Source organism: Crinia signifera, chromosome 2 (assembly GCF_055691185.1).
Source record: "Crinia signifera chromosome 2, ASM5569118v1, whole genome shotgun sequence".
Lineage (NCBI taxonomy): Eukaryota > Metazoa > Chordata > Amphibia > Anura > Myobatrachidae > Crinia > Crinia signifera.
The window spans coordinates 213,436,958-213,463,934 of NC_139218.1; the positions used below are offsets into that span (position 1 = coordinate 213,436,958).

Sequence of the window (26,977 nt, forward strand, 5' to 3'; positions counted from 1 at the left end):
CAGCCGTGACCCTGTCCCGTTCTCGGTCTGCTCGACCAAGAATTTGCAGGTGGGATTCAATGTTCTGCTTGCCATGGGATGAGAAGGGGGCGTGGCCGTGAGCTGCGGAAGGGAATCGGCAAGCTGCGGCCGGGGGCTCGTCAATTCCCAGCCTTTGTCAGCAGAATGAGCCCGACTGCTTGTGAAGTTGGGCTCGTTGATCCCCTGTTCAATGTTTTCAGGGAAGACAGCATTGAATAGGGCCCTGCAGCCATCTCCCCCAAGTGCCGGTATTTGCGACTGTCAGAAATGTTCAGACAGTCGGAAATGAGTTTGAATACCCCCCCCCCCCCCTTCCTGTCATCTTACATACTGTGTTTGAAAAATAACAGGAGCTGATTGGTTGGTACTTCATTTCTGTCCATTTATCTCTCTCTCAAAGGTTTGATAAATCTCCCAATGTAATGCTAACAAGATGGACACTAAATAACTATCTCCATTTGCCTCACTTTAGAGCTTACATGATCTGGATTGGCACTTGCAAAAGTATGATATAAAATAGGAAATTAAATAGGAACAAACATCAGAAACGAGGGATAACAGTGTTTATGGAGGTTAGGCTGAGGCCTGGGAAATGTATGTAAATTCTGATTGTGATAATCACAATACTCTGATTTGGAATTACTGGGATGATTATTATGCATGTTAGTACACAATGTGCAAGATTACCTGTATCAGATTGTGCACTTATCATTGTGATGCTCATTATCAAATTGTGCATTTAGCTGCTCGACACACAAAGAAGCCCTCGTCAGGCTAAATATGATCTAAAGGCGCATCCCAAGTACTGACTATTTCATCATAGTAAAGAGAAGCAGGATTTATACAACATTTTAGAACTTAGATACATAAGGGTGGACAGTAGGGCTGCCAATCCTGGGACCAAAGTCTGTGAGATCCTGGGATTTAGGGCATTTTTGGCTGGGTTTGGAGGCTCCAATTCTGGGATTTTGGTATTGCAATCCTGGGGTTTCAGTATTGAATTGTTCATGTGCATTTAATCCCTTCACGCCAGGCAGATCTTAGCACCAGCAGCGATCGGCTCATGTTTTGACTGGCAAACATGTTGTATGGCTGTGCAGTGTGATGTTAGGGGTCACCCTGCACAGCCATGCACCATGCCACCCCCTCCGCCATGCCCACCCAAGTGCAGCGTGTCATCAGGAGGCCAAATCTGGGAATCCCGGAATTGTCAGTTTTTCAATTCAGATACCCAGGATCAATAAATGGGCAGGAAATGGCCAACCTAGTGGACAGTTGTAATCTAATTTGTTCTCACATAGATGTCAAATACTTCAAATTCAAATAAATGATTCTGGTTATACTTACACCTGATGGAAGGATCTCACAGCATCCTTCTTGCATTGCCATTTGTGGATCACAGTATATAAGGAATTTCTGGATGTCAATCTACACAAAAAGGACAAAAATAGTGTGAGGCAGGTCATATTGTAATAATAGTTGATATTATGCCACTATTTGATTTAAACCTACATGTACTGGGGCTCCATTGACCATGTCCAGCCCAATAAAAGTATGTCCTTCAGCAGATATTGATGTTCTGGGTTCAATTGGTTTGCTTGATATATAGCTGCAGTCAATATGAATGGATACAACCCTCTCTTGCACGCTCAGCACGATCTTGTGCCACGCATTGTCAAACAGAGAGTACACGCCGTGTCCAGTGAATGTGCACCCCACATATTCTACATCACGACCTCTTGCGCGGAATTCCAGGCTTCTGTCCTTGCCATTGAAACCTAGGGAGATCTGTAGAAGATTATGATTAATTTACTATGTGAAGTCACTGCTGAAAATGAGGGTCAACCTGTTAAATAATTATGATTACTGAAAAGACGTACTCAGAAACAGATATTCGATGATCTCTTAACTCGCCTATGTTATTCACAGTGATGACCTAATGAAGACTGAAGAGCTATATGACAGCAGAAGCATATTGTTAATTACTAGACTACAGAGGATTGTGTAGTAGATAATTAATATCAATGAGTATAGGAACACCTGCTTCCCAACACAAGAATCACTTTAGATTAAAAATATTAATTAATGGACAAGCTCACAATATTTTAGGCCATATGCACCATAATTTAGCGCGTACTTCACACTAAGAGCCTTATTCTGGTTCACTCTTAGAAGCAAATTCCTTCTTATATGAACTAAACCATGTGCACTGCAGTTGGGGCAGATGTAACATGTGCAGAATTAGATTTGGGTGGGGTTTTACTTCAAAGTGAGATCTATATTGCAGTGTAGAAATAAAGCAACCAGTATTTACCCTGCACAGAAACAAAATAACTCACCCAACTCTAATTCTCTGTGCACATGTTACATCTGCTCCCCCTGCAGTGCACATGGTTTTGTCCATTTGAGAAGGAATTTGCCTCAGAGTGAACCAGAATAAGGCCCTAAATTGTGATGATTTCCACCTCAGACTCTAGAATGGAATCTAGACTTAAAACCATGACATTGTTACTCTGGGCTGCACTTATATCAGCGTTGAAACAGCTCAAACACTATTAAGACCCACTCATATTTGTTTCCCAAAGATTTCAGAGGGTAGAACCCACATTACACATTCCATTCAATTGGATATTGAATATCTTCATTTACAATTAATGCAGCATTGTAGAAAGGTAGTAAGGAAGGATCATGGTCAAATTGACAGGTACCTGCGGATATCCCAGCTGGTCACTGATTTGAAAAAGGTACCAGTCTTCATCTGTCACCTGTTTCTTCAGCAATAGGGTTGTCACCAACGTGAACTCATCAGGTAATCCGAGAGGGAACACCTGTCTGAGATGAGACAATAAACATCCCAGTTTAACTGCATTTTAAAGATGTTCTTTCTGTGTTGTCCTAATTCCCATTGCGACATTACTCTAATGCACTGCACACATTACAGTCACTGGAGTATTATTGCTTCTCTATAATAATTTAATTAAGGATTGTTTAATGTGAGTGGCGGATTGTGTAATTCTTCTGTACACTCTTGAAGCAAAACAAAGCAGTTAGAATAGTGAAATGCGTGTGAGGACTATTAACACAGTCTCTTTTCGCAGTAGCTTTGATGCTGTGTATTTTGCTGAGATTTATGGTCACAGGTCTCTCCTGAAGATCCATAAAAAGATCAAAACTTCTAAACAAGTTAGATATAAAATAGTAAAGGTGCAGACAGTTTGCACAATGCTGTCATTTTGTTGGAAAAGATAGTCAAGGCTTGTGGTTTAATTACAGCTCAGAGAATAACTAATTACACTTTCAATCTCATTATGATGCCAAAAGAGAAATTGGCATTAACTAGGTCTCCTGCCTGCGGGAATTATCTAATGTATTGCAGGCACTCCCAGCCATGAAAGGGTTGATCATGTGAAACCGTATATACTGATAATATTAATAACATAGTGACTTTGAACAGGGATATCATGGATTCACAGGAATAAGTACAAGTAATGAATAAAGGGCCTGATTCTGGCTGGCTCGATAAGCTTTGAATACACTTTGCCAGTGTTTCGCGTCGCAACCATGGTGTAACGGAGACCCATTGTCTCGCATGCTGGCTCTGCAGGAGGAATCATTCAATGGTCACCTTTGCAAAGAATAGTCAGTCTGAACTGACTATTATTTGCGTGTCTGCCAAAAGACGGGTCGGGCAGCTGACATCCTGTGACATCGGCCACCTGCCCCTGGCAGGCATCAGCCCTTCTGGGCAACCATGGTAACGGCCAGCATGTTCATGGGGCACCCATAAAACGCTGGGCTATCCCCGTCCACGCTGCTGACAGCCCCCGGCCCTCCCTCTCTGCTTCGAACAGCCCGGCGAGTGTGTAACTGTCGCTGTCGGGGGCTTGCACATGAACAGACATGTGCAAACCCCATTGTCTCACGGCATAACGTCAACACACTTGATCTTGCTGCCTTCTCAAACACGCTGTGTCCTCTTCTCGCCCCAATCGCCCTCATGTCCTGCCCGAACCTCGCCGCCTCCCTCTATAATGACACCCTATCTTCGGCATTGGACTCTGCCTGCCCTCCCTCCTCTATCCCCCTTCGATGCTCCAACCCCCAACCATGGCACTCGCCTATCACCCGATTCCTTAAAAAGTGCTCTCGCACTGCTGAGCGCTTCTGGATGAAATCACGCTCCCTTGCGGATTATCTCCATTTCAAATTCATTCTTTCCTCCTTCAGCTCTGCCCTTGCTCTGGCCAAGGAATCCTACTTTAAGTCCCTCATCCTTTCCCAATCATCCAATCCCCGCAGGCTCTTCGCCACCTTCAACTCCTTGCTCCCCCCCCCTCCTCCAGCTCTTCCGTCCTCCATCGTAGCCGCTGATTTTGCTACCTACTTTTCAACCAAAATCTCCTCTCTCAGGACTGCCAACACTGCTGCCATGACCTCACCCTCTCCCTCCTCCCCTCCTACATCTCCACTCCCCTCCTTCCAACCCCTGTTCTCATTTTACCCCACCACTGCTGAAGTCCACTCTATCCTTCAATCCGCTTCTCCCTCCACCTGCCCGCTCGATCCTATTCCCTCCAATATTATCCGTCGTCTCAGTCCGTCAGTCTGCTCTCACCTGGCTCACCTCTTTAATCTTTCCCTATCCTCTGGGATCTTCCCTTCCTCCTTCAAACACGCTCTTGTCTCCCCAATTCTTAAAAAAAACAAATCTGGACCCCAACTCTCCATCCAACTACAGGCCCATCTCCCTCCTCCCTTTTGCCTCCAAGCTCCTAGAATGTCTGACCTATAATCGTCTCCTAAGCCACCTTACTGCTAACTCAATTCTAGACCCCCTCCAATCCGGGTTCCGCCCTTTACATTCCACTGAAACTGCCCTGACCAAAGTCACTAACGATTTACTATCGGCTAAATCCAAAGGCCTCTTCTCTATCCTTATCCAGCTTGATCTGTCGGCTGCCTTTGACACTGTTGACCACCCTCTCCTGCTCAACACCCTACGCTCCTTTGGCATCACTGGCACAGTCTTCTCCTGGTTCACCTCATACCTCTCCGATCGCTCCTTCTCCGTCTCCACTCCGAGCTCCTCCTCTCCTACTACCCCGCAGCCAGTCGGTGTTCCCCAAGGGTCAGTCCTTGGCCCTCTCCTCTTCTCCCTCTACACCACCTCTCTGGGCACCCTCATCAGCTCCTATGGTTTTCATTACCACCTTTATGCTGATGATACCCTAATCTATCTCTCCTCCCCCGACCTATCCCCATCACTCCTGTCCAAGGTCTCCGAATGCCTCACGGCCATCTCAGCCTGGATGACCCAACGCTTCCTGAAACTAAACATGGCTAAAACTGAACTTCTAATCTTCCATCCCCCGAACATCCCCTCTTCTCCCACTATCTCCATCAGCATTGGTGAAACCGAAATCACCTCCACCGACCAAACGCGCTGCCTCGGTGTCATCATTGAATCCTCCCTCTCTTTCACCCCCCACATTCGTGCTCTCTCACAGTCTTGCCGCTTTCACCTACGCAACATCTCACGCATCAGACCATTCCTCTCCACTGACGCGACCAAAATTCTCATTCACTCTCTTGTCATCTCCCGCCTTGACTACTGCAACATCCTTCTCTCTGGGCTACCTCTCACCCGCCTCGCACCTCTCCAAACCATTCTTAACGCTGCCGCTTGGCTCATCTCCCTCTCCCGCCGCTCTACCTCCGCCTCCCCCCTCTGTCTATCTCTTCACTGGCTCCCCATTCCTTTCCGAGTTCTCTTTAAACTCCTCACCACCACCTACAAGGCTCTCTCCTCCTCCACCGCTCCTTACCTCTCTTCACTGATCTCTATCCACACTCCCTCCCGTCCTCTTCGCTCCATCGCTGACCGCCGACTGACCTCTCACCTAATCACCTCCTCCCACTCCCGTGTCCAAGACTTCTCTCGCCCTGCCCCCCTGCACTGGAACAACCTCCCGCCACCCATCAGGCTTTCTGATTCCCTTACCTCCTTCAAGCGCTCCCTCAAAACCCACTTTTTTCGACTAGCCTATCCCTCCTCCTAACCTCTTTTGATCCTCCTATCCTGCCTCCGTTCCCCTCCGTTCCTACTTATCCTGTTGTTTTTCGTTTGTCCACCCACCTATTTTTAGTATGTTAACTCTTATGAGTAGGGTCCTCCTGCCTCACGTACTCACCCTACCTCTTTACCTCACCTGTCCCCCTGTCCTGTTCTTCCCTTCCTCTACTTCTTCTTCAGTCTCCTCGACAATTTTGACACCTACTTCTGAACTGATGCTGATTTTATTTCTACCAGCTATACCCCTATTTATACTGTATTTTTCAACACACCCTGTACGTTACCTTGTCATTTGTTTTTTGTTTGCTATGTACGGCGCTGCGGACACTTTGCGGCGCCTTATAAATAAACGTACTACTACTAAACCCCCACCATCGAGGCAGGGGCCAAATTTGGATCACTGTGTGTGATCCAGAGTCGGAAGCAAAATGCAATTTTAAGCCTTTAATGTCATTCTGTGGCCTAGCAGGACACACTTTGCTCCCCAACGTTTATGTCTATCAAACTTATCAAAATCAGGACATTTATTTGCTTGGACTCTCCCTAAGATTATTTTATTATTTAGCTTGTATACTGCTGGTGTTTTTGTGGCATTCTTTGGATGTCAACTAAATTCTATTAAATATAAAACAAAAGGATATATACCAGAAGGTTACAAATAATATTTTCAAACCAATATAATTTTTTTTAAGAGTCCGCTTGAAGATTTCTTATGACAACACCAGTACTCAGTGTGATCATGATGTCATATTACGTTTTCATGATAATGTTCCAAAAAAGCAATATGTAATATCCCGTATTGGAAAATAGTGTTTTTTTTTTTATGAATCTGGGCTCCTCAAAACCATTATTCATCCACCCAAGACCATCTGGGAAATATGCCAAGATTAAAAAAAAAAAAAAAGCTTTCAGTTCTCCATTGCGTAATGAGTTGGAGTGGTGCCCAGGCTGATTCTGCGCCTGAGGCTCACTTTCCAGGATTAGGAAGAGTTTTTACGAGAGCGTCAGATAGCTGCCTTCAGGGTGCACACCTTAGCAATATCAATCTTAACAGTTGCTTGTCGCTCTGGAGTGTTTGAGGTGGGATGTGATTAAAACCATCTCAAACATTTGAAGTGGACCAACTTTATTGACAACTGCTTTTAAATCCACACAGAGACGTCTGGCTAAAGCACAATCAGTCTGAGCATACATATTATAATCATGAAATCATTGAAATAATGAAAAACTCACGCTGTCTGCTCTACAAGCCGGGCCCCCCCAAGTCGCATGATCAATGGTCCTTTGGGATTCCGAATTTTCTTTACAGAGCTCATTTTCTGGAGAGAAAATCTCTTGATCAAATTGAACCCTGAATGAGAAATGAGAAAGATTTATGTTGCTTATTAATAGTTTAGCATTTGTCATAGTGAAAATGCATACATTTCCTTGAATTAGTAAACTAATTGTCTTCTGTGTGTCTGCTGGTGCAGTAGTTTATAAACTGCATTTACCAAGAGAAAACTGACAATCACCATGCATCTGGGTACATTAGTAACACAAATTATACATGTCAAGGCACACATCCCACAATATTACTGCAATTTATCAATGCTTCAAGAAAATATCCTAGTGCATAATAAACTGAAAACAAAATGCAAAATAGGCTGCAGAGATTTCCAATAAGAAACAGAAGTTTTTTACTTTTCTGTTGAGAAAATTAATCTTACGTTCCAAGTTCAGATGTGAAAGATGATTTAGAAATATTGAAAAAAAGTAAACTAAACTCACTAAATATTGTGATTAACAGATCAAAGGCGTTTCCTGATTGCTGGGTATTTAGAGAGATGTACAGAGGGACACATTTGTGGTGCTTTTTACATGTTAAGGATGAGTTGAATGTAATTTAAATATATGTTCAGCTTATCATAGTGCGTTCGAATATCGACTGGTAATACCAGGTATTTAACTATATATTATAAATGTAGCTATTGGGGAAGTATGAACAGCTAAAGGCCCCCATCCACTAGGGCTGGTATTGCATGCGGTACCTTGCATGCAAAACCCGGCCAACTCACCCAGGAGCTGCCGGGTGGCAGGATCGCATATGATACATTGTATGCGGCCCTTTTGCGTAAAATGTATCGTAAGCAATCCTAGCAAGGGCTACAGGCTACAACAAACATTCAAGGCAGCCCATCTGATCTGCAGTCACAGCAATGCTTGGCAATCACATAAAAAGTGCCCACATCGCACTATTGGATAGCCGGTTTAAGGCTGTAACTAGTATCAAGTAAAGACAGGTTGACTGGTAACAATACAACAAGCTACAGTAGTAAGCGTTTGCTTGATAGAGTCTTAATTATAAACAAAAACAAATTCAATGTTTTCAACTATTGGTTCTAGCAAGTCAAGTTATGGGTGGGACTGTTGGTTCCAGCAAGCCAAGGGAGCTACAAGTACCAGCATAGCATAACTCCAAGAACACATGGATGTGTGTAAAACTAGAAGTGCCAAAATGCCTTGGTATCCATAACCTGATAAGACCTGTATTGCTACATAGCTATCAGCATGATGATAGTTATCCCTATGCATAAACAGGCTGTGGCTTTATTCCACTATGATAGGATGAACCAATGTTGCCAAACCTCCTATGGCTAAATCATAGAATAAGAAATATTACATGTATAAAAATTCTTATTCCACAATCCCTTTAGAAAATGGCTGAGAATATCAAATAATGTATTTTTCACATTTTAATTTCTCCAGTTCCCTGATGGATTGCTGATCATTGCTGGCTGCTGATAGGAGGATCAGGTCTGCATATCAATAGTGCCAGTGGACTGGGAAAATGTGCAGCCTGATGTACAGTCTTAAACCAGCCTCTTCTTGCCTATTACTTGTTGTGTCTTTCGCAGAAGGCCTCCATCTATTAATTCTACTCCATTAGTGGTAACAAGCCCAACCTAAGAGTGTTGGTGCTTGGTTCATTTATTTGAGTTATTTTGGTGAATCTTCAGCAGCACAGATCTTTGATATCCCAATAGATCGTAAGTGTAAGATGCGGCCATATCAGTAACAAAATATGTATTTTTATGCAAAAAATGCATGAATCACTTAATGTTGGCAACAATATAGTTGGACATGTTTTGTCTTTATTTTATCATAAGCTCTGTTTTTATAAAATAATTTAGGATTCTCCATCCATCTTGAACTTGATACTGTCTCTAGAAGACATTCCTCTTGCAGTTTTTATGATACCATCTTACTTAGCTACTAGAATTGTCAGGAGCTTGTGGGCACTCTTACAAAATATTTGTCTGTAAATGAATTCCCTGCCGTATCCCTTCTGTGGTATGGGAAGCAGACAAAACCACAAGCAGGGATAAGCTTATTTTTCTAGCAGCGGCCAGCGGCCAGACAGAGGAGGAAAAAGAGTTGATCTGCCAGTGTGCATCTCAGATCCTCTTTCTCCTCAGGCAGCACCAAGGATCAGGTCAGCTCTGATCATCTAAAGAACTCTCCTTAGTGAGGGGCCACCTCAGTGCGGTTCTGGTTAAGAGAATGATAGGTACCCTAAGTGAGTACAACAGTGTTCTTATGAAAAGAGCAGTAAAGTGGACATGCTTCTTGTCAGAAGACTTAGGCAAACTCATAATCACATTTCCCGTATAAAGAATAGTACTGTGTAGACTCTTTATCACCCAGATAACATTTTGAAGGAGTTTCAATACTTTTATTCCTACCTCCACCTATAATCTGCCCAAGCTTCCTCTCACGGCCCAGAAGTGGGTGTGGTATAGGGTTCCAACAGTCGGGATCCCGACAGTCATTAACCCAACGTCGGGATCCCGACTGGCCAGACTCAGACAGCATGGCGAGAGCAACAAAGCCCCTTGCGGGCTCGCTACGCTCGCCACCTATTCTATTCTCCCTCTATGGGGGTTGTGGACCCCCACAAGGGAGAATAGCCAGTGGCCGCCGGGAACCCGTCTGTCGGTGTTCTAACAGTCGGGATCCCGACATTGGGTAAATGACTGTTGGGATCCCGACTGTCAGGACCCTGTCCGACACCGCCAGAAGTAGGCGTCAGTCCCGCTTCCTGATGACCTCCCTGCCTGCTACTACAAGAATGTGCCAGTGTGCTGGCTGTTAAATGCACACCCTTTTTAATGCATTCTTAGGTTTGTGGAACCTTTGATCAAGATAAGTGCTAAGATCTCAGTTATGCCTAAAGAGAGGATACATGCCTTCATGTGAGTTAGATTAGAGTTTTTTATTCCTTTTTATTTACTTGAAATTGATATGTGCATTTCTTAACTGCATTGCTTGTTTATTTACCTGTTTTCCTTTGTAACATAACCCAGGAGATATTTTCTCAATAAATCCTAAAAATTAATTAGCGTTATATCCGTGCTCTATGGTAAAGAAATCCTAAAATGGGAGTTCTATTTCACATGGGATGTTGCTATGGGCAACCAATCAGACTTTGCTTATTTATTTAGCAACCATCTAGAAGATAATAGATAGTATCTGATTGGTTGCCCATAGCAACATCCCATCAGAAATAGAACTCCCATGTTAGTAAATTTCCCCCTATAAATTCACCTGCCTGGAGAGTTCAAATGCTGCATACTGTAATATCTGTGGATTTTTAAATGTCTAGTGATGGCAAGAGCACTTTTTTAATACTCTTCGCGGTAGCAGCATTTGAATAAACCAACGGGGTGAACGCCCATCTGCATAAGGTTGTCATAACTGAGTCCAGGCTGGGGTGCGGCTTGTTTGTGACAGCCCTGGTGGAGGAAACAACCATTTTTTCACAACTCTGGCCTCATTTTTAATATTCTTTCCAGCAAAGTTTCTAGAACTTTTTTGTAGCAATGTTTGATTTTTGCGCCTTCTGGTACCATCTTCCAAAATAAAATGAATGATATCAAAGAATTAATTAGCATGGCTTTGAATATGGATTTGACTTCCTTTCTTCATTGTTGGTGATGATGGAGGTCTCCAGTGCATGGACTGGCCTATGTTTCAGGATTGTACTGGAATATCCACGTTTCATCACATGTAATAACTCTATCTAAAAAATGCAAATCCACTTGAATTTGGTGCAAAACACATTTGCTTTTGATTTTCTTTCTGCTCAGCAGTGAGAAACCTTGGAACCATCTTAGCACAGACTTTTGTCATGTTAAGATCTTGATGAAAAACTTGCCTAACCATTTCTTAGTCAATGTTTACCATATCTGCTATTGTCGATGGTCAATTCCAACAATATTTAAAAATTTCCATTTCTGTTTCTTTTTGATGTGATATTCATCGGATTTAACCTCCTCACGACCATCTCTAAATCTTGTGTGCCACTCAAACACATGTGCAGGTAACATACAATCTGCCTCGTGAGCCACAGTTCTATCACGTAATTAAAGTAGCTTCTGGGATAATTGTAGATGGAGAGTAAGTTGTGATGGGGCGGGTTTTCATTCTGTCTGGGCGGTGGCTAAGTGGTGGATAAGCCCCAGTATGTGTGGTGAAACTTGCAAAACCGTGAGTCCAAGGTCAATGTTCCCCCTCTCCCCTTTAATCATGCAGCAAGGTTTATTGTTATTTAATAGACACATGTACGCCTCAAGGAACTTAACTAAGGCCCTGACATTGGAAAAAATAAAAATGATTGAAAAACATTGAAAACTTAAAAAAATACTTTCATTTAGAATAAATTGTATTTTTTTGTGATTTTCTTCTGTTGACGAAATCCTTTGATAACGATAATGAGAAAAGAACTTGTACCACTGTGTTCTTGTTAAATAAGCTTCCCAATGTTTTGCAAAAGCTGGCAAATCTTATCATTGGGGCTTTGATGTATATCACCGGCGAGAACACCTGTTCTTACTGGCCATAGGGCTTTTCTCCACATGATAAATATTCCACAGTGACTTTATAAACAGATGCTGTATATTTTCATTATGTTTTCCAATGTATAAATAGCTTAACATGTAGGTGTAAAAACTTGTATGCCTGTCTGACATTTCCTCTGTCTTGGCATCAACAATTTGTACCCAGTGGCACAAACCTATGGAGATAATCATCTCCAAGATGACTTAAAAAAATAGGGTTGTTAGCAGGCAGAAAATAATGTTTTTGCTGGTTAGCAGAGAACACTTGCTGCAGCAGAAATACATGTATCACAGCGTGTCACCTTCCAGACATTTACTAATGCACTGCTGAGACTTCTACGGAACATGTGCAAGAAAAGCTGAAGCTGAAATGAAAATAACACAAGACACAGGAAAATCTGACATAGCAATTTACATTCTAGAAACAAGAAAATACTTCAGAGAAATAGTAAAAGCAAAAGGCGGGAAATCAGTAGGAAATAAAAGAACAAACAACTACAGCTTGACGTCTCCCACATGACTGTAAAGTTGAAAATGCTTCACATAAATAATTAGAAACACAAACACACACGGCAAGATACTGGAGTGGAACAGAGTTTTTATAGGGGGGAAAAATATAAAATTAATATTAAAGTGAACATAACAGCTGAACTGTGTGTCCCTGAAGAAGTCAAGGTCCTATACATAGTTAGAAAACAAAATTCCTGTGTAAAACACATTCTCCATGACAATATTTTCCACTACACAATTCTCACCAGCTATGAGGGGGCACAAGTTGCATCACTACTACCCATAAGGACTATTGAAAATCAATAGACGATATACAATGCCTGTGGGTAGTTGTATATCTAATTATTCAGGATAATCCAGTGGGGGTTTTGGTTTATCTGGGATTTTGTTTTACCTGCCTGAGGCAGGTGAAACAAAATCCTTTAAGGCAGCCCCTTGTTTGAGTGAAAACAGGGCCGTGGCAGCGAAAACGTACAGGTTTCACTAAACCTGTGTGTTTTGGGAGACAATGTATTTGTGTATAAACTATAAAAAAAAATATTGGTAAAACATAGGGAAAAATCGTGGAAAATGGAAGTTTTTTACCCACTTAGATTTTTTGTGTCTAATTGGATAACACCCATTTCCAAGACCTCATTCTCCATCCTTGACAGATCAGGGGCATGACAAAGTAACAGCATAAAAAATATGTAAAAGTAATAAGCAGATACCCCATGAGACCAAACCTCTGAACCTTATGAAAGACACCAGCATTTTGGTACTCCAAATCCATTCATTCATTTTACTAAGTCCCCTAAAATAAATCTGTCAATTATACTATCAATAAATTACAGAATATATGGAAGACTTAATACAACAGGCAATTTCTGTCTTGTAACACTGTGTACACATTATGCGATTTTATGGACAATTTATGTGAATTGTAACAATAAATAGCTCACATTGAATGTACAATATGCTCACTCCCATGGGTGATAATGTGGACATGCTGCATTCCCTCATTGACTCTGACACATAAGGCAGTGTAAAGGTGCCCATACATGCTGCGATAGCAGCGTGCGTTCCGATTCGATGGGATGCGTGCTCCCGCGGGCATCCCATCGCACAGTACAAAAAGTTTGGGCTGCACATACTTTTTGTACTGCTTTCGGATCGCATCGCACGCACATTGCATGCAAAACGCATGCCGCGCGATGCGATCTAGCCCATAAGGCATGCGATTCTCGCAGCGTGCATGGGCACCTTAACCGTTATGTCGCACTGATCCGCTGGATCAGATGACATATCATCTAGTGTGTACTCAGCTTTAAGTAACAGCTGTAGGGGAGCAGCAATACACCTACATACCAGTTATATTTGTGCTTCCTTCAATTCCAATGCTTTGTCCTTCACTCTGTAAACTTGGGCAGGGATCACCTGTAAAAAAAAAATATGCTTTATTGTGTGTTTTAGATAGACTATGGACCTTATTCTGGTCCGTTCATAGCGGCTGCTCATTCGCACGAGGACCGATGTTATGCGGATGCGCAGCCGCATTTCTGCACATGTGCATACACCGGGTTCGTGCAGACACGGCGAACAGCCTGTTCTCCAGTTGCAAGCACCCAAGATTGCAGACAGGGAGCGGGTGGTGGTGACGGATAGTCGCGACATGGGAACGCCCTGCGTTTCATGGGCGTTCCCATGAAAACGCTGGGCGTTCCCATGGATATCGCCCAGTGACGGGGGTGGGTAGCTGACATCACTGAATGCCATCTACCTGCCCACTTCCCTCCGAATGTCCAAGCAGATCTGAGGTTACCTCAGAGTAACCTTATATGTGCGTGTGCCTTCCACATCATTCGATGGTCATCAATCATAGAATGATGTGGGTGTTCCCCCACAGCTCGTGGATGGATGTTTATGTTAACCATCCATTTGCTTCCCGTGCGTACGAAAGCGGCATGCGAATCGGCATTCGCAGGGCGGTGTCTGATGGCCGTGCGAATCAACCAGGCTCTTATATGTGGCCTGTTACATACAATACATAGATAACATATATCCAGAAATGTTTCTAACAGGCACAGCACGTGTCTGCCTTTGAAAAAGCATTTGATGGTGAGTCTGAAAGCAATACCTATGTGTGTGGCAGTGTTGAGGACATTTATATCCCTACCTGCCTACTCTTTCCCACAATAGTTGGGAGGCTCTGGAAAATAGGGTGGCTTGAGTGAGCAAGTCTCCTGGAAGAGACTCCAGGCCCCTCCCCCCTAAGTCAGCACACCTCCCAGCAATAGTTGTCCGGAGGGGTCAAAGTGTGTGGGACGTGAGGCCAAATGTCACGGATCCAAGGGCATGACATTGAAAATTGTATTATCATGGCTACATCCGGTGTAGCGGGGCGGGGTCACAGAACAAAATGAAAGAAGGAACAGCCCTACAATATTCCTTAGGGATCCTTTTCTTTTCACTTCAGGCTAAATCTTACAATTTACCTTTATTCTTTTATTCAACAGGACTGTGATACTTATATCATATGTATTGACCAGGGCCAGTGCTAGGGTGTTCGGCGCCTCCCTGTAAACTAAAAAATGTGCGCCCTCAATGCCTGTTGAAGGCGCATGATGAAAAAACACATAATGGGCTTAGTAGCAGCAATACCATATGTAGATATGTAGACATTTTGGTGCCCTGTGTTAGAAAACAAATTGGTACCCCCCCCCCCCCCCCCACACACACACAGACACCAAAACCAGTGATAGTACACGCCGTAGGTGCGTGGCACAATTTACACCGTAATTTACACTGTAAATCCTATTACACCTGATTGCCACACACCGTAGTGCCCATAACACATTGTCACACACACCATAATTCCTATTACATGTTATAACCCACTGTAATGCCTATTACACATTATGCCACAACCGTAATGCCTATTACATATTATAACACACGCCATAATGCCTAATCCATATTATACCACACACCGTAATGCTAGTGATAGATTATGCCACAAGCCTACATACCTACATGCTCATTGCCAGGAGTTACAACCCCCCCCCCCCCCCTCCCCAGGGGTTTCTTGCTCAAATACAGGGGTTACATGCTCCTTTCTAGGGGTTTCATGCTTGGTGCTACGGAGTTACCATTAAATGCTTATATGGTAAAGGTAGATAGCAGCTTTGGCAGTACTGGGAGCAAGGAGGGGGTTAGGGTCAGGCAATATATATATATATATAGATAGATAGATAGATAGATAGATAGATAGATAGATAGATAGATAGATAGATAGATAGATAGACAGACAGACAGACAGACAGACAGACAGACAGACAGACAGACAGACAGACAGACAGACAGATAGATAGATAGATAGAATGATGTCTTACATTTAATTGGTGTGGTTTTAGATAAGCATATTTAATAGCTTGTAAAATAAGCAGTTTATCTATTATAACTCTGCTTTCCCTGGTAGTCTAGGGTGAAAGCACCTAGCAAGTGTTTATTGCCAGACAAGCTACCCCTCCCCCCTTTCCCAGCAGTTTTGGGGTTGGTGGCAGCCAGCCCACTACACCTACCCCAGGCAGTGTAGTGAAACCGGGGCTGGTCCATGCTGTAGCTGCAGCTCCAGGCGTGTCCCGCACATGTCACACAACATTGCAGCTGCCCCAGCGGTGTCCATGCTATTGCTGAAAATACTGGTAACTGGGACACTTGCGGTGGGGAAGACCCGATTAAGTGATAGCCGATGTGATAGTCAGCTCTGCGTTGTTGCTGTGCTTGTCGCGGTCTGTATGACAGGCGCAGTACAGGAGGCACCGTGTCCCAGCAGAAGCAGAGTGGTAGTGCAGGGAGCAGGGCCGGATTTGTCACTAGGCCAGTGAGGCACGGGCCTAGGGGCGGCACCTGTCATGGGCGGCAGCCGCCAGGCACCTGCTGTCAATCAGCCTAGCTAGATCAGCTGGCGTGTGCCGTAGCCAATGTAACGGCTAAACCCTCACAGCCTGCTCGCGCACCTCTGCAGCGTTGCCTCCTGGATCTCCTCCCTCACATCAGTCTCCTCCGGCGTAGGGAAGGGGCAGCGTCACTTCTTATTTTTGATTGGCAGCTGGCCAGGCAGCCAACTCAGTCCGGCACCAAGAGGGAGATGCGGTGCTCATCGCGGCTTCCTAGCTAGCTCTGTTACTTTTACAGAGCTGGCGTTCAATTACCGGCTACTGTGCCTGTGCGCTCAGCGCTGCTGCACATGTTACACACTGGGCAGCCTGAAGCTAGTAACATCCCCCCTTCCCTCCGAGCAGTGCATACAGGCAGTATTTACTGCCTGCTCACACACTTGCACCGGGAGCTCCGGAGTCCGTCCACACAGGCTGTACAGTCACCTACTATTGTTTTATGTTCCTTACAACAAGGAACTTTTCTCCCTGCAGTGCACACAGGTTACCGAGCCCTCCCTCCTCTCATCACGCTGCTGCACGGAAAGGAATGTGTCCGGAGCAGACAGTTAACTGTTTGAATCCCTTTTATTAAACAAACAGCAAGTGCTACTTTCCTTGTGTTCCAGAGCTATTTATTGTGTACATACTTCCCAGAGCCAGAAGGGACAGTTTGCGTGCCATTGTTTTTTTTTTTTTTTTTGGGGGGGGGGGAAATATTTTGTGCCTAGGGGCGGCCTGACCCCTAAATTCGCCCCTGGCAGGGAGAGGCTTGAGCGCCTCTTCAGTCCGGCGCCTCCCTGCACCCAGGGCTGGCGCCACCGCTAGGCAGCTCTAGGCATTTGCCTAGGGCGCCGGCACCTGAAGGGCGGCAGTTCGCTCCCCTCACCCACAGCATGTGCATATAGCTGGCGGCATCAGCGTCCCTGCAGTGCTGGAGCGGGCAGAGGTGTCCGTGCCGCGGGGGTACCTGCGGCGCTGTCACTGTGTATAAAGCTGCTGTTGGTGGCGGCGGCGGGGTCCCTGCAGTGAATAGAGAATAACTAGCGCTATGCGGCGGCGCGGGAAGCGCTTCTGGGTTTGAAAACACTTGCCGCACGCTGATTGGCTGAGATTCAGCCAGTCAGCGTGCGGCAAGTGTTTTCAAAATCAGAAACGATTCCCGCGCCGCCACATAGAGCTAGTTATTCTCTATTCACTGCAGGGACCCCGCCGCCGACAGCAGCTTTATACACATTGACAGCGCCGCAGGTACCCCCGCGGCACGGACACCCCTGCCCGCTCCAGCACTGCAGGGACGCAGACGCCGCCAGTTTTATAATACAGGTACCACCCCCCCACCCCCGGGGCGCCCCCACCCCGACTCGCCTGGGGCGCTCCGGTGCCTTGCACCGGCCCTGCCTGCACCGCAGGAGCCGCTGAGTGGGTAGCACAGGCCCTGGTATTGACATATCCGATTAGAAGGGTAACTTTTAGCGATCAGCGTATGAACAGAAGGACACCACTGGAATGGGATCACAATAGAAATGGAGGCACTGTGGCCGAAATGGAGATATGGGTTGTGGTCCCTCCATGGTTTTGGGTGTTTTCAATGCGTATACCACAAATATTGAATAAAAGCCCCCTTATTTAGTGGTGCTCATTGCAGCACTATTCAGCATAAAGGTATTCACCAGACTATGGAGGGTGCAGGGTATGCAACTGCTATGGGGCCCGGATGCTTGGGGGGTCTGAAGACCCAGCAGGCAATCCCCTGCACTCTTTAAAGTTGTTTTTTCCCCATTCTTTTTAAAGAAGTACTGCACAGTCAGGGGGCAGAGGCTGCGGCGGCACCGTCATAAGCAGCGGTGGATACATAACCCTATGCCTCACTCGCCCCCTCCTCCTGTCTTACCTTACCTTTCTCTTATCTCTTTTTCTCTCCCACCCTAAACCCTCTTCCCTTTTTCACTCTGTCTCATTCTCTGGCACAGGGCCAGATGCACTAAGCTTCAAAAGTGGTAAAATGGAGAGTGATAAACAGCCAGCCAATCAGCACTTGTCGCGTTAGGCTGAGTTTGAGGAACTGGTGAGTGATGAGTAGGTGAGGAGGCATCACTTAGGGTGGGGTCAAAACTTGAGGGATGAATGTAATGCTTTTTCATGTGATATTCACTAGAGGGTTTATAAGATGAGGAACTAGGTAATTGTTGACTGTAGCTTAAAAACTGTAAGTAATTGAAGACTGTGGCTTTAAGACTTGTGAGGAATTGAAGACTGACTTTAAGTCTGCAAGAAACAGAATACTGTGGCTTTAAGATGAGGAAAATGATCACTGTGAAAAGGGAAGACTCGCCAGAACCAGAGTTCACCTACGAAGCAGGATCAGCGATAACCGCAGCGACCAATGAACCCAAAACGAACCACTGGATGGCAACAGCTGAACAGAAGTACCAGGGGTTAATCTGGGAGCGCAGAGCTAGGACACCCTACCACAGCAAGTAACTTGAAGCACTGGCACTGAGGCTCAAAACTAGGCCCCTTTTAAGGGAGAAGAGTGTACCATTTGGCTGAGTGCACTCTGGGATGTTATTGGACTGATCTGGTCACCAACATAGCAGCTCCCTGTAGAGGAGGCACATGTAAAACCCGGAGTCAGCCATACCTGGTCTCTATCTCCCGGCGCCAGTGCCCCAGCACCAGGGGCCTTATTCTGGTTGGAGCGTCTGGGCCGTACGCGTACGTCCCAGGGTTTTTAACGATCTGCGCATGTGCAGATACGCTAATGCGCCGGCGCGAACACTCCACAACGCTTACGGCTGGTGTCTCAACGTGCGAAAAAACCTGTACGCGAGTGTACGGGTAATGGGGCGGCATAGGGGCGTGTTGATGGGAGCGGCCGAAATAATGAGGGAAAATGGGCGTAAATATGGGCGTACACGGGGGTGTGCACCAAAAATGAGCGGTGCTACTACCGCACGATCGACTAAGGCACCGTTCATTTCGGACACCAAACAGGCGGCCGCCAACCGCCAGCTCAAACCACCCCTACAGATACCGCATGCCAGCGTGCGCCTGAGTTGGCTAATTAACGCTGATTACTACTCAAACACATACACCTGAATGTAATAAGCAATGCTGCAGTCTATTAACTCCAAACCATGATTTCACTGCCTGCAAGCCACACATGCAGCACGCAAACACATTGGAAGCTTATGTTTCTATACTTCTCCACATTTAAAGGTTTGTTTAATTTAAGGTAAGAATCTTTTTATACGCTAAGGTAGGTATTTGCTAAACAGACACATTCACTACGTGCTTTCATAGACTTTACGCAGTAGCACACTCAATCTACACAAGTCGACATGTGTCAACGTGTTCACTCTAATACTAACATAGGTTTTGTATTTAGGATACAATAACATAAACCACATCTAACACCTACAAAGGATGTTTCAGAAATGTTTGAAGCCCATGACCACTATTTTCCACACAATTTTTGTATAGTACCCAAAATAATGACCTGTACCACTATCTCATCTGCTATGATTTGGATTTGACTACACTCTGGATGTAAGATGCCACCAATCACATTATTGCACTCTCATCTCTCTAACAAAGGATTCCTACATCTGCTTATGACACTGTCAAATCATATATATTTAAAAAGTTAGGCATGTTTGTTCACAAGCTAATTTATCATGTTTGGCCCATTCACACATCTTTTTTTAGGGAGGACACATATGCATTCCTACACAAATGTACCTTTTCACCCTTGTTTGTCTGCCTCACCCACTCCATGAGGAAAGCATTGTTCTGGACCTGCTTTTACCTACTACTGTAGGAGCTACCTCACCTGCACACAAACTGCTTTCTCACCTATTAAGTTGCTCTGCACATGTGCTGACACAAACTAATTAGCAGGGAAAAGTTGGATAGGAACATGGGAATGGCCATGGAGAGGGTTACACATGGGAAACTTCCACCACACTTCAACAAATGTTCAAAAATACCCTGGTCAGTAAGTACACATAAATCTAGTATTTGTTTCACACAAGAAATTACACATACCACAATTTTGTTTTAATTTGTCAAATAAATTTATTTGCTGTTCAGCATCACAGCTTGACACTTTAATGTGAGAAATCAAATAAACAAATAAAATAGACACACAAATAATAAAACAGCCAGAACAAGAGGTTGCATATCTCCAAACATGTGTTACCCTGCAAATGCAATGGTGAAAGAAATGGGGACACCAGAATACCTACTGCAACAACCAGGGTGAATACTAAGCAAGATACACACCACCAAAAAAAAATATCCTGCATTTGTAGAGGTCAAAATACGAACTTTCATGCCCATGGCACGCAAATGGATCGATGGGCAACTCAGGAAGCGGATGTCCAGTGCAATTTAAACCTTTGGCCTCCAACCACAGAGGAAGTGAACCAGGTCTCATTTGGGCCCTTTTTTGCCCCTTTTAGATGGGGCCTTGGGGACAGGGGCCTTTGGGTCAGCTGGCTTGCGGCGTCTTCCCCTAGTCGACACAGGAGGGTCAGCCGAGGTGGAAGGTTGGGGAGCAGCTTGGGGTGGGGCAGCAGATGGGGGATTGTCCCTTAGGGACCTGGCGGTGGACAGCTGCTCCGCAAGAAGTTCATTCTGGCGGCTGAGGTGTTGGCCAATGCTTAGCATGCCAGCCGCCAGAGTTTCATTAATGCGGTTCAAGGCCTCAACCTGCAGCTGGTTTGTGGCCTTCCACTCCGCCAGAAAATCCGCCACCTGCTGCTGACGGATCGCAGCATCCACCCCTTGCTGCTCGATCCTGTCCAGCGTCACCAACAGGCTCTCACTCCATGTCTCCTGTGGCTGGGGCTGGGGGCGACGTCTTGGTGGAGGCTGGACCACTTGCTCCACCTGTGGCTCTGCAGAGGAAGATGCTGCCGGTACATCCTGACTTTCTGCTTCTGCTAGGATAAGAATTGAAAACAATGTCACCATCACATACGCAATAAAAAATATCTTTCTAAATACAATGCATTACTGTGACTTACCATCAAAAGCAGCAGCAAAGACCTCCGCCGGGAGCTCACTGTCCATATTGGAGATCCCCCTGATCTCCCCCACATCGATCACGTCACAGGAGTCCAGCTCCAGGGGGGTATACTCCAAATGGTCAGGCATAGGACCGCTCCCGGTGGACATGCTGTGGTTGTACCGGTCAGTCATCTTCCTCTTCAGTGCACTTTTGAAGTCAGTCCACCTACAAGTTTAAAAATACAAATATCACCATGAGATATGTGCACCACTGTGCTACGTGTAGGGTTACCACCTAGTCCCTTTAATTCCGGACACATGTTACTTACACAGGTTCTGTGGCAGTTTAAAATTAGGTGAAGTGGAGTCTTGAAGTCAGCCAGCCACAGAACCTGTGTAATTAATATGTGTCCGGAATTAAAGGGACTATGTGGTACCCCTAGCTACGTGACATTTCCTAGTGTGGGTGATCTTATGTTTTTTTGCCATGTGTGGCCAAATATTTCTTTGATGGACAAAACCATGTGCACTGCAGGTGAGGCAGGTGTAAAACCCCACCCAAATCTGATTATCTCTGCACAAGTAACACCTGCCTCACCTGCAGTGCACATGGTTTTGTCCATCTAAGAAATATTTGGGCAGAAAGAGTGAACTAGAATAAGGGCCTCAGTTCCTGCTGGAGACTGCTGAAAAATTGCCCTGACAAACACACTAACCTTTTCTTCACCGCGTCCCAAGTTCTGACCACTGGTGACACCTGGTTCACTTCCTCTGTGATCTTGTCCCAAAGGTTTCTCCTTGCACTGGCACCCGGCTTCCTGGTTGCCAATTCAATCCATTCGCGTGCCCTGGGCACTAGAATTCGCATTTCGGCCTCTACAAATGCAGGGTTTCTCTTTCTGGTGGTGGTATCCTGCTCAGTCATCACCCTAGATGTTGCAGCATGTTTTCTGGTGGCCCCAGTTCTCTCACCATGCACCTGCTGGGTCACACCTGTTTGGAGAGATGCAACCTCTTGTTCTGGCTGGTTGCTTGGCCCTTGTGGAGCTGGTGGAGGTTCACCAGGGCCTGTTACTGAGGGGCCCGCTTGATCTTGCAGGCTACTCCTCTCTTGGGCCCTCCTTCTCTGCTCCTGTTCCCTCTTCTGTAATGCTTCAAGCAGGGATTCTGCTTGTGCTCTCTGCAGAGCGTCCTCTGCTGCTGAATCGTCAGAGTCAGACATGTTTGCAGCAATTGTGGCCTGCATCTGACTGAATATTTATATGTTAATTTCCCGCCATGAACAAGGGGGCGTATATTTTTCCACGCAATATAGATGCAAATTTACGCCGATATTTCCCGCGATAATTGCCGCTTAAATTACGCAGGTCTCAACGCACCTGACCAAACACCTGAATATGCACATACACAGGTTGTGGAGCATTGTGCTACATCGTGAAATGTGGGCACCTGTCATTCCAATGACGAGTGTTGTCAGCTGGTATCTGTTGGAGTTCGTGTATGCTTTGTGAGTCACATTTCAAAACATCACGTTATAATGCTTTCCTTACATATGTAATGTGTATGAAATTGTCATACAGCAACATGTTGCATCGTGCCCCCTTTAAGCAGCGTAGTTATAAGTAGAGGGTTGCGTGTATTATTTTCCGCCTACTGTATATACAGTACTTCTCTGTATGCATATCGGTGCATCGTGCCCCCTTTAAGCAGCGTAGTTATAAGTAGAGGGTTGCGTGTATTATTTTCCGCACACTGTAAATACAGTACTTCTCTGTTCATTGAATGCATGCTGTTGGTTGTGGTGTGTGTATATCGGAACGGTCCGCGTAAGTTTCTATTCGCATCCAGTTTGTTAATGTAAGAGGGATTAATAAAGTTAATACCAAACAAACAATTTTTTCGACCAATCAGCAAGCACCAAAAGTGATATATGTACCTGCAATTAATAACTGCGCCATTGCCAATATGACTTGTCCAAGAGCTAGGCCCTTTTCCACCTCAGAGCTTTTGGCCCTGGTGGAAGTGATGGACCGTCACCTGGGGCCCAGGGGCCCTTATGTCAGTAATGCCGACAAGCGGCGGGCGTATACTGCTGCCCGCCGCCTCATCTTCTCTACGACCGGCGTCCGCAGAAGCCTGGGGCAGGTTGAGCGGCGCTGGTCAGACCTGCGCCGGCGGCAGCCGGTTTTACTCAGCAGCCTTCGCCGCCATATTGCCCGATGTAAGTTTTGATTACTAGTATGTCAGCGTTTTTTAGCAATGTTTTGTGTACTTTTTATAAATATGTTCCTGAGTATGGGGGTGTATATGGGGGGTATATGGGGGTATATGGGGGGTATATGGGTGTATGGGGGTGTATATGGGTGTATATGGGTGTATATGGGTGTATATGGGGGGTATATGGGTGTATATGGGTGTATATGGGTGTATATGGGTGTATATGGGGGGTATATGGGTGTATATGGGTGTATATGGGTGTATATGGGGGGTATATGGGTGTATATGGGGTGTATATGGGTGTATATGGGTGTATATGGGTGTATATGGGTGTATATGGGGGGTATATGGGTGTATATGGGTGTATATGGGTGTATATGGGTGTATATGGGGGGTATATGGGTGTATATGGGTGTATATGGGTGTATATGGGTGTATATGGGGGGTATATAGGTGTATATGGGTGTATATGGGTGTATAGGGGGTGTATAGGGGGTGTATAGGGGGGGGTTTAAGTAGTTGATCAGTTTTTGGGTGTAGGATATCAAATAGTTTGCATGATAAATGTCTGAAATTTCACAGCAATGATAATTTTGAAGGTTATGAGCATGACTAATGTGAATTTTTCTTTCCCCCTTTTTTATGAAACCCAATCTTCGATTTCTATGCCATCAACATGAACATTTCAGCACGGGCAAGGGCACGCATTGAAGCCCGGGAGCAGGCAGCCCGGGACCAGGCAGCCGAGGAGGAGGAGGAAGAGGAGGAGGAAGAAGAGGAAGAGGAAGAGGAGGAGGAGGAAGAGGAGGAGGAGGAAGAGGAGGAGGAGGAGGAGGAGAAGAAAGAGGAGGAGGAAGAGGAGGAGGAGGAAGAAGAGGAGGAGGAAGAAGAGAAGACCCAGGGTGCAGTTTGGACCCACACAATTTCCCCATCCCCTTCCCCCTCCACAACCCCCACCCCCTCCACAACCCCCACCCCCTCCACAACCCCCCCCCCCTCCACAACCCCCACCCCCTCCACAACCCCCACCCCCTCCACAACCCCCCCCCTCCCCACCCCATTTCCAACCCCCCTACACCTCTCCACCACCCACCCCCAAACCTCTCCACTCCCCACTCACACCCACTACCTCGGTCCAAACTGCAGGACCATCCCCCTTGCTCGTGACCCCCCCAAGCACTGCACAGCCAACCAGCGGCGACCAGGATGGCTCAAGTAGCCGTAAGTAAATAATGTGTCTAATGTTGACCTACACATTTCTACACATAAACAATCACAACAACCACATATGTGTATCCAACATCAACATTAGTTGCAACATATCACTGCAGGCCGACCATGAGGTGTGTCCTGTCCTTCTCCAGGAACAAGGCTCCCCTTGGTGGTTTTTTTGAGTGTGGCCATGCCTCACCCCTTGAATAATTGACATAACAGTACATCCAATGAGATATCCGACATTAGTGGTGTGGTAGTTATGTGGCTCCAGGTGTTGGGTAACTCCAGTTCCCAGCATGATGTGCAACACAGGGCCGGATTATAATGGAGGCGCAAGGGGTCAGTGCCCCTGGGCCCCCCTCTAGCTAGGGGCCCCCTGTGGTTGTCATGTATTTTTTAAAAATAAAATGTTTAAGTTATGTTTTGTTTTTTTTAGCTAAATGTTTTGTGCATGGGTGGGGTAGTGCTGCAGCTTGACCTATCTGCCAATGTGACAATGATTTATGGTGCTGAGCATCGGGAGCCAAGGCACACTGATTGCACAAGTGTGCAGTGCATTTCTGGGAGTTGACTAAGTCCCATGACACTTTGCACCAGAGGACAGAGGCTCAGAAGTTTGTGCTGAGCTCTGATTGGTGGAGCTCATTACATGCTTCTCAGGTCCATGGAGAACAGCAGCAGCAGCTTAGTCATAGGAGGGTTTTTTAATCAGAGGCAGCACTAGGACTGTGAGGTCTCCTCCAGAGTAAGGGGCAGAGGGACAAACACAGGCTTTTCATGTGGTGTGTGTATGTATATATATATATATATATATATATATATATATATATATATATATATATATATATATCCCCTGCAGGTAACCATTGACCAAGTTTATTCTGCCTTTACTGTGTGTTTTGACAGTATAATATTCGCCCATGCAGTGTGCGGCCATTAATGACAAGTGCAAGGGGGCCCCCCGCTCTAAAGTACCCCGGGCCCCCCAAAGGCTTAATCTGCCACTGGTGCAACTTAAATGTAGAGATTGTTTTGTTCATAGTGTGTGAGGCCATGCGGATGCATGCTTTACAAACATAGCTGTAGGCCTATAATTTGTACAGCAATGTCCTAAATTTAAAATAGTAAGGAGTGCTTAAGCCACAACAATGTCATAACCCTTAAATAGCACAGGCTAATTGTGAGGTTAGAGGACAGTCCCCCAAAACCAAAGTACCAATTGGGATACAGCATACATTCATTGATGAAGGAGTAATTGAATTAATGTTATTTACTATGTACAGTATGTGTGTGTTAACATATTATTTTTTAGTACTGTGTTTACAGCAGACCCATCTTCAATGTAGTTTACAAATGTATGTGGCCTTCACACATAACTCTGAACTTTTTATTATGTACAAATACAACAAACATTTGTGTATGTTATATATTTTTTTTTTTTTTTTTATCCCTTCACTACAGACACTGAACAGCAGCAGGAGGAGGTGGCAGCTCTTATTCAGGAGATATTCAGGACACTCCTCTATCTCCAAATCCTTTTTGGGCTTCTGGAGGCCCGCATTTAATTTATTTTTATCCCCCCCCCCCCCTTATTATTTTTGGTCAAAATAAAAGTTTATATTGTCTTATTAATTGCCTGTGTTTTTACTAATAAATATGTTAGAGGGCTTGTAAGGGTAGGTACATACAGATGTGTACTGTAAGTTATACTTGTAATTTGAGGTGAGGGGTAATGATTGATGTGTGAATGTGTGTGCTTTTGAGTAAAATAACACATAGTGAAAATGCATGAATGTTTAATGTTGTTCGATTAAAACATCACACATAACATGAGGGTAGGTATACATGTTACACATTTTGGACAAACTAATTATGGACATAATTTAGTACATATACAGAAACACCAACATAACTTGATTTAAAAGTAACAGCAATATGGGGACACATAGATAGTGATTAAAATGCCACATTAGAACATAACAAATATACATGTAATGAGGGTTCAAATGTAGTTTTATTAGGTCTTTATTAAGGTAGACAATTGAGTTAATAGAAAACAATAAGTGAATAACAAATAGATTAATTAATCAATTGTCAGATTAGTAGTTGAGAGGCAAGATTTGCAGGTC

The 26,977-nt window shown here is 45.0% G+C and overlaps 2 protein-coding genes across 6 annotated transcripts in view; both read right to left on the minus strand.

The window, feature by feature from the left end:
* Window positions 1-26,977, minus strand: part of COL16A1 (collagen type XVI alpha 1 chain) — a 164,283-nt gene that overhangs the window by 125,597 nt on the left and 11,709 nt on the right. For all 5 annotated transcript variants that reach the window (XM_083173690.1, XM_083173688.1, XM_083173689.1 and 2 more), the window contains exons 3-7: window positions 13,831-13,899; window positions 7,328-7,445; window positions 2,730-2,853; window positions 1,534-1,809; window positions 1,369-1,449 (exon numbers count right to left, since the gene is read on the minus strand). In XM_083173690.1, the coding sequence (XP_083029816.1) occupies window positions 1,369-1,449; window positions 1,534-1,809; window positions 2,730-2,853; window positions 7,328-7,445; window positions 13,831-13,899 (668 nt within the window). The remainder of the gene's footprint in view (window positions 1-1,368; window positions 1,450-1,533; window positions 1,810-2,729; window positions 2,854-7,327; window positions 7,446-13,830; window positions 13,900-26,977) is intronic.
* LOC146059293 (uncharacterized) lies at window positions 18,601-21,701 on the minus strand. The gene is made up of 3 exons (XM_083171404.1): window positions 21,434-21,701; window positions 21,007-21,349; window positions 18,601-18,691 (listed from the first exon to the last, which is right to left on the minus strand). Exons 1-3 carry the CDS (start codon window positions 21,606-21,608, stop codon window positions 18,601-18,603), a joined length of 609 nt encoding a protein of 202 aa, XP_083027530.1. The 5' UTR covers window positions 21,609-21,701.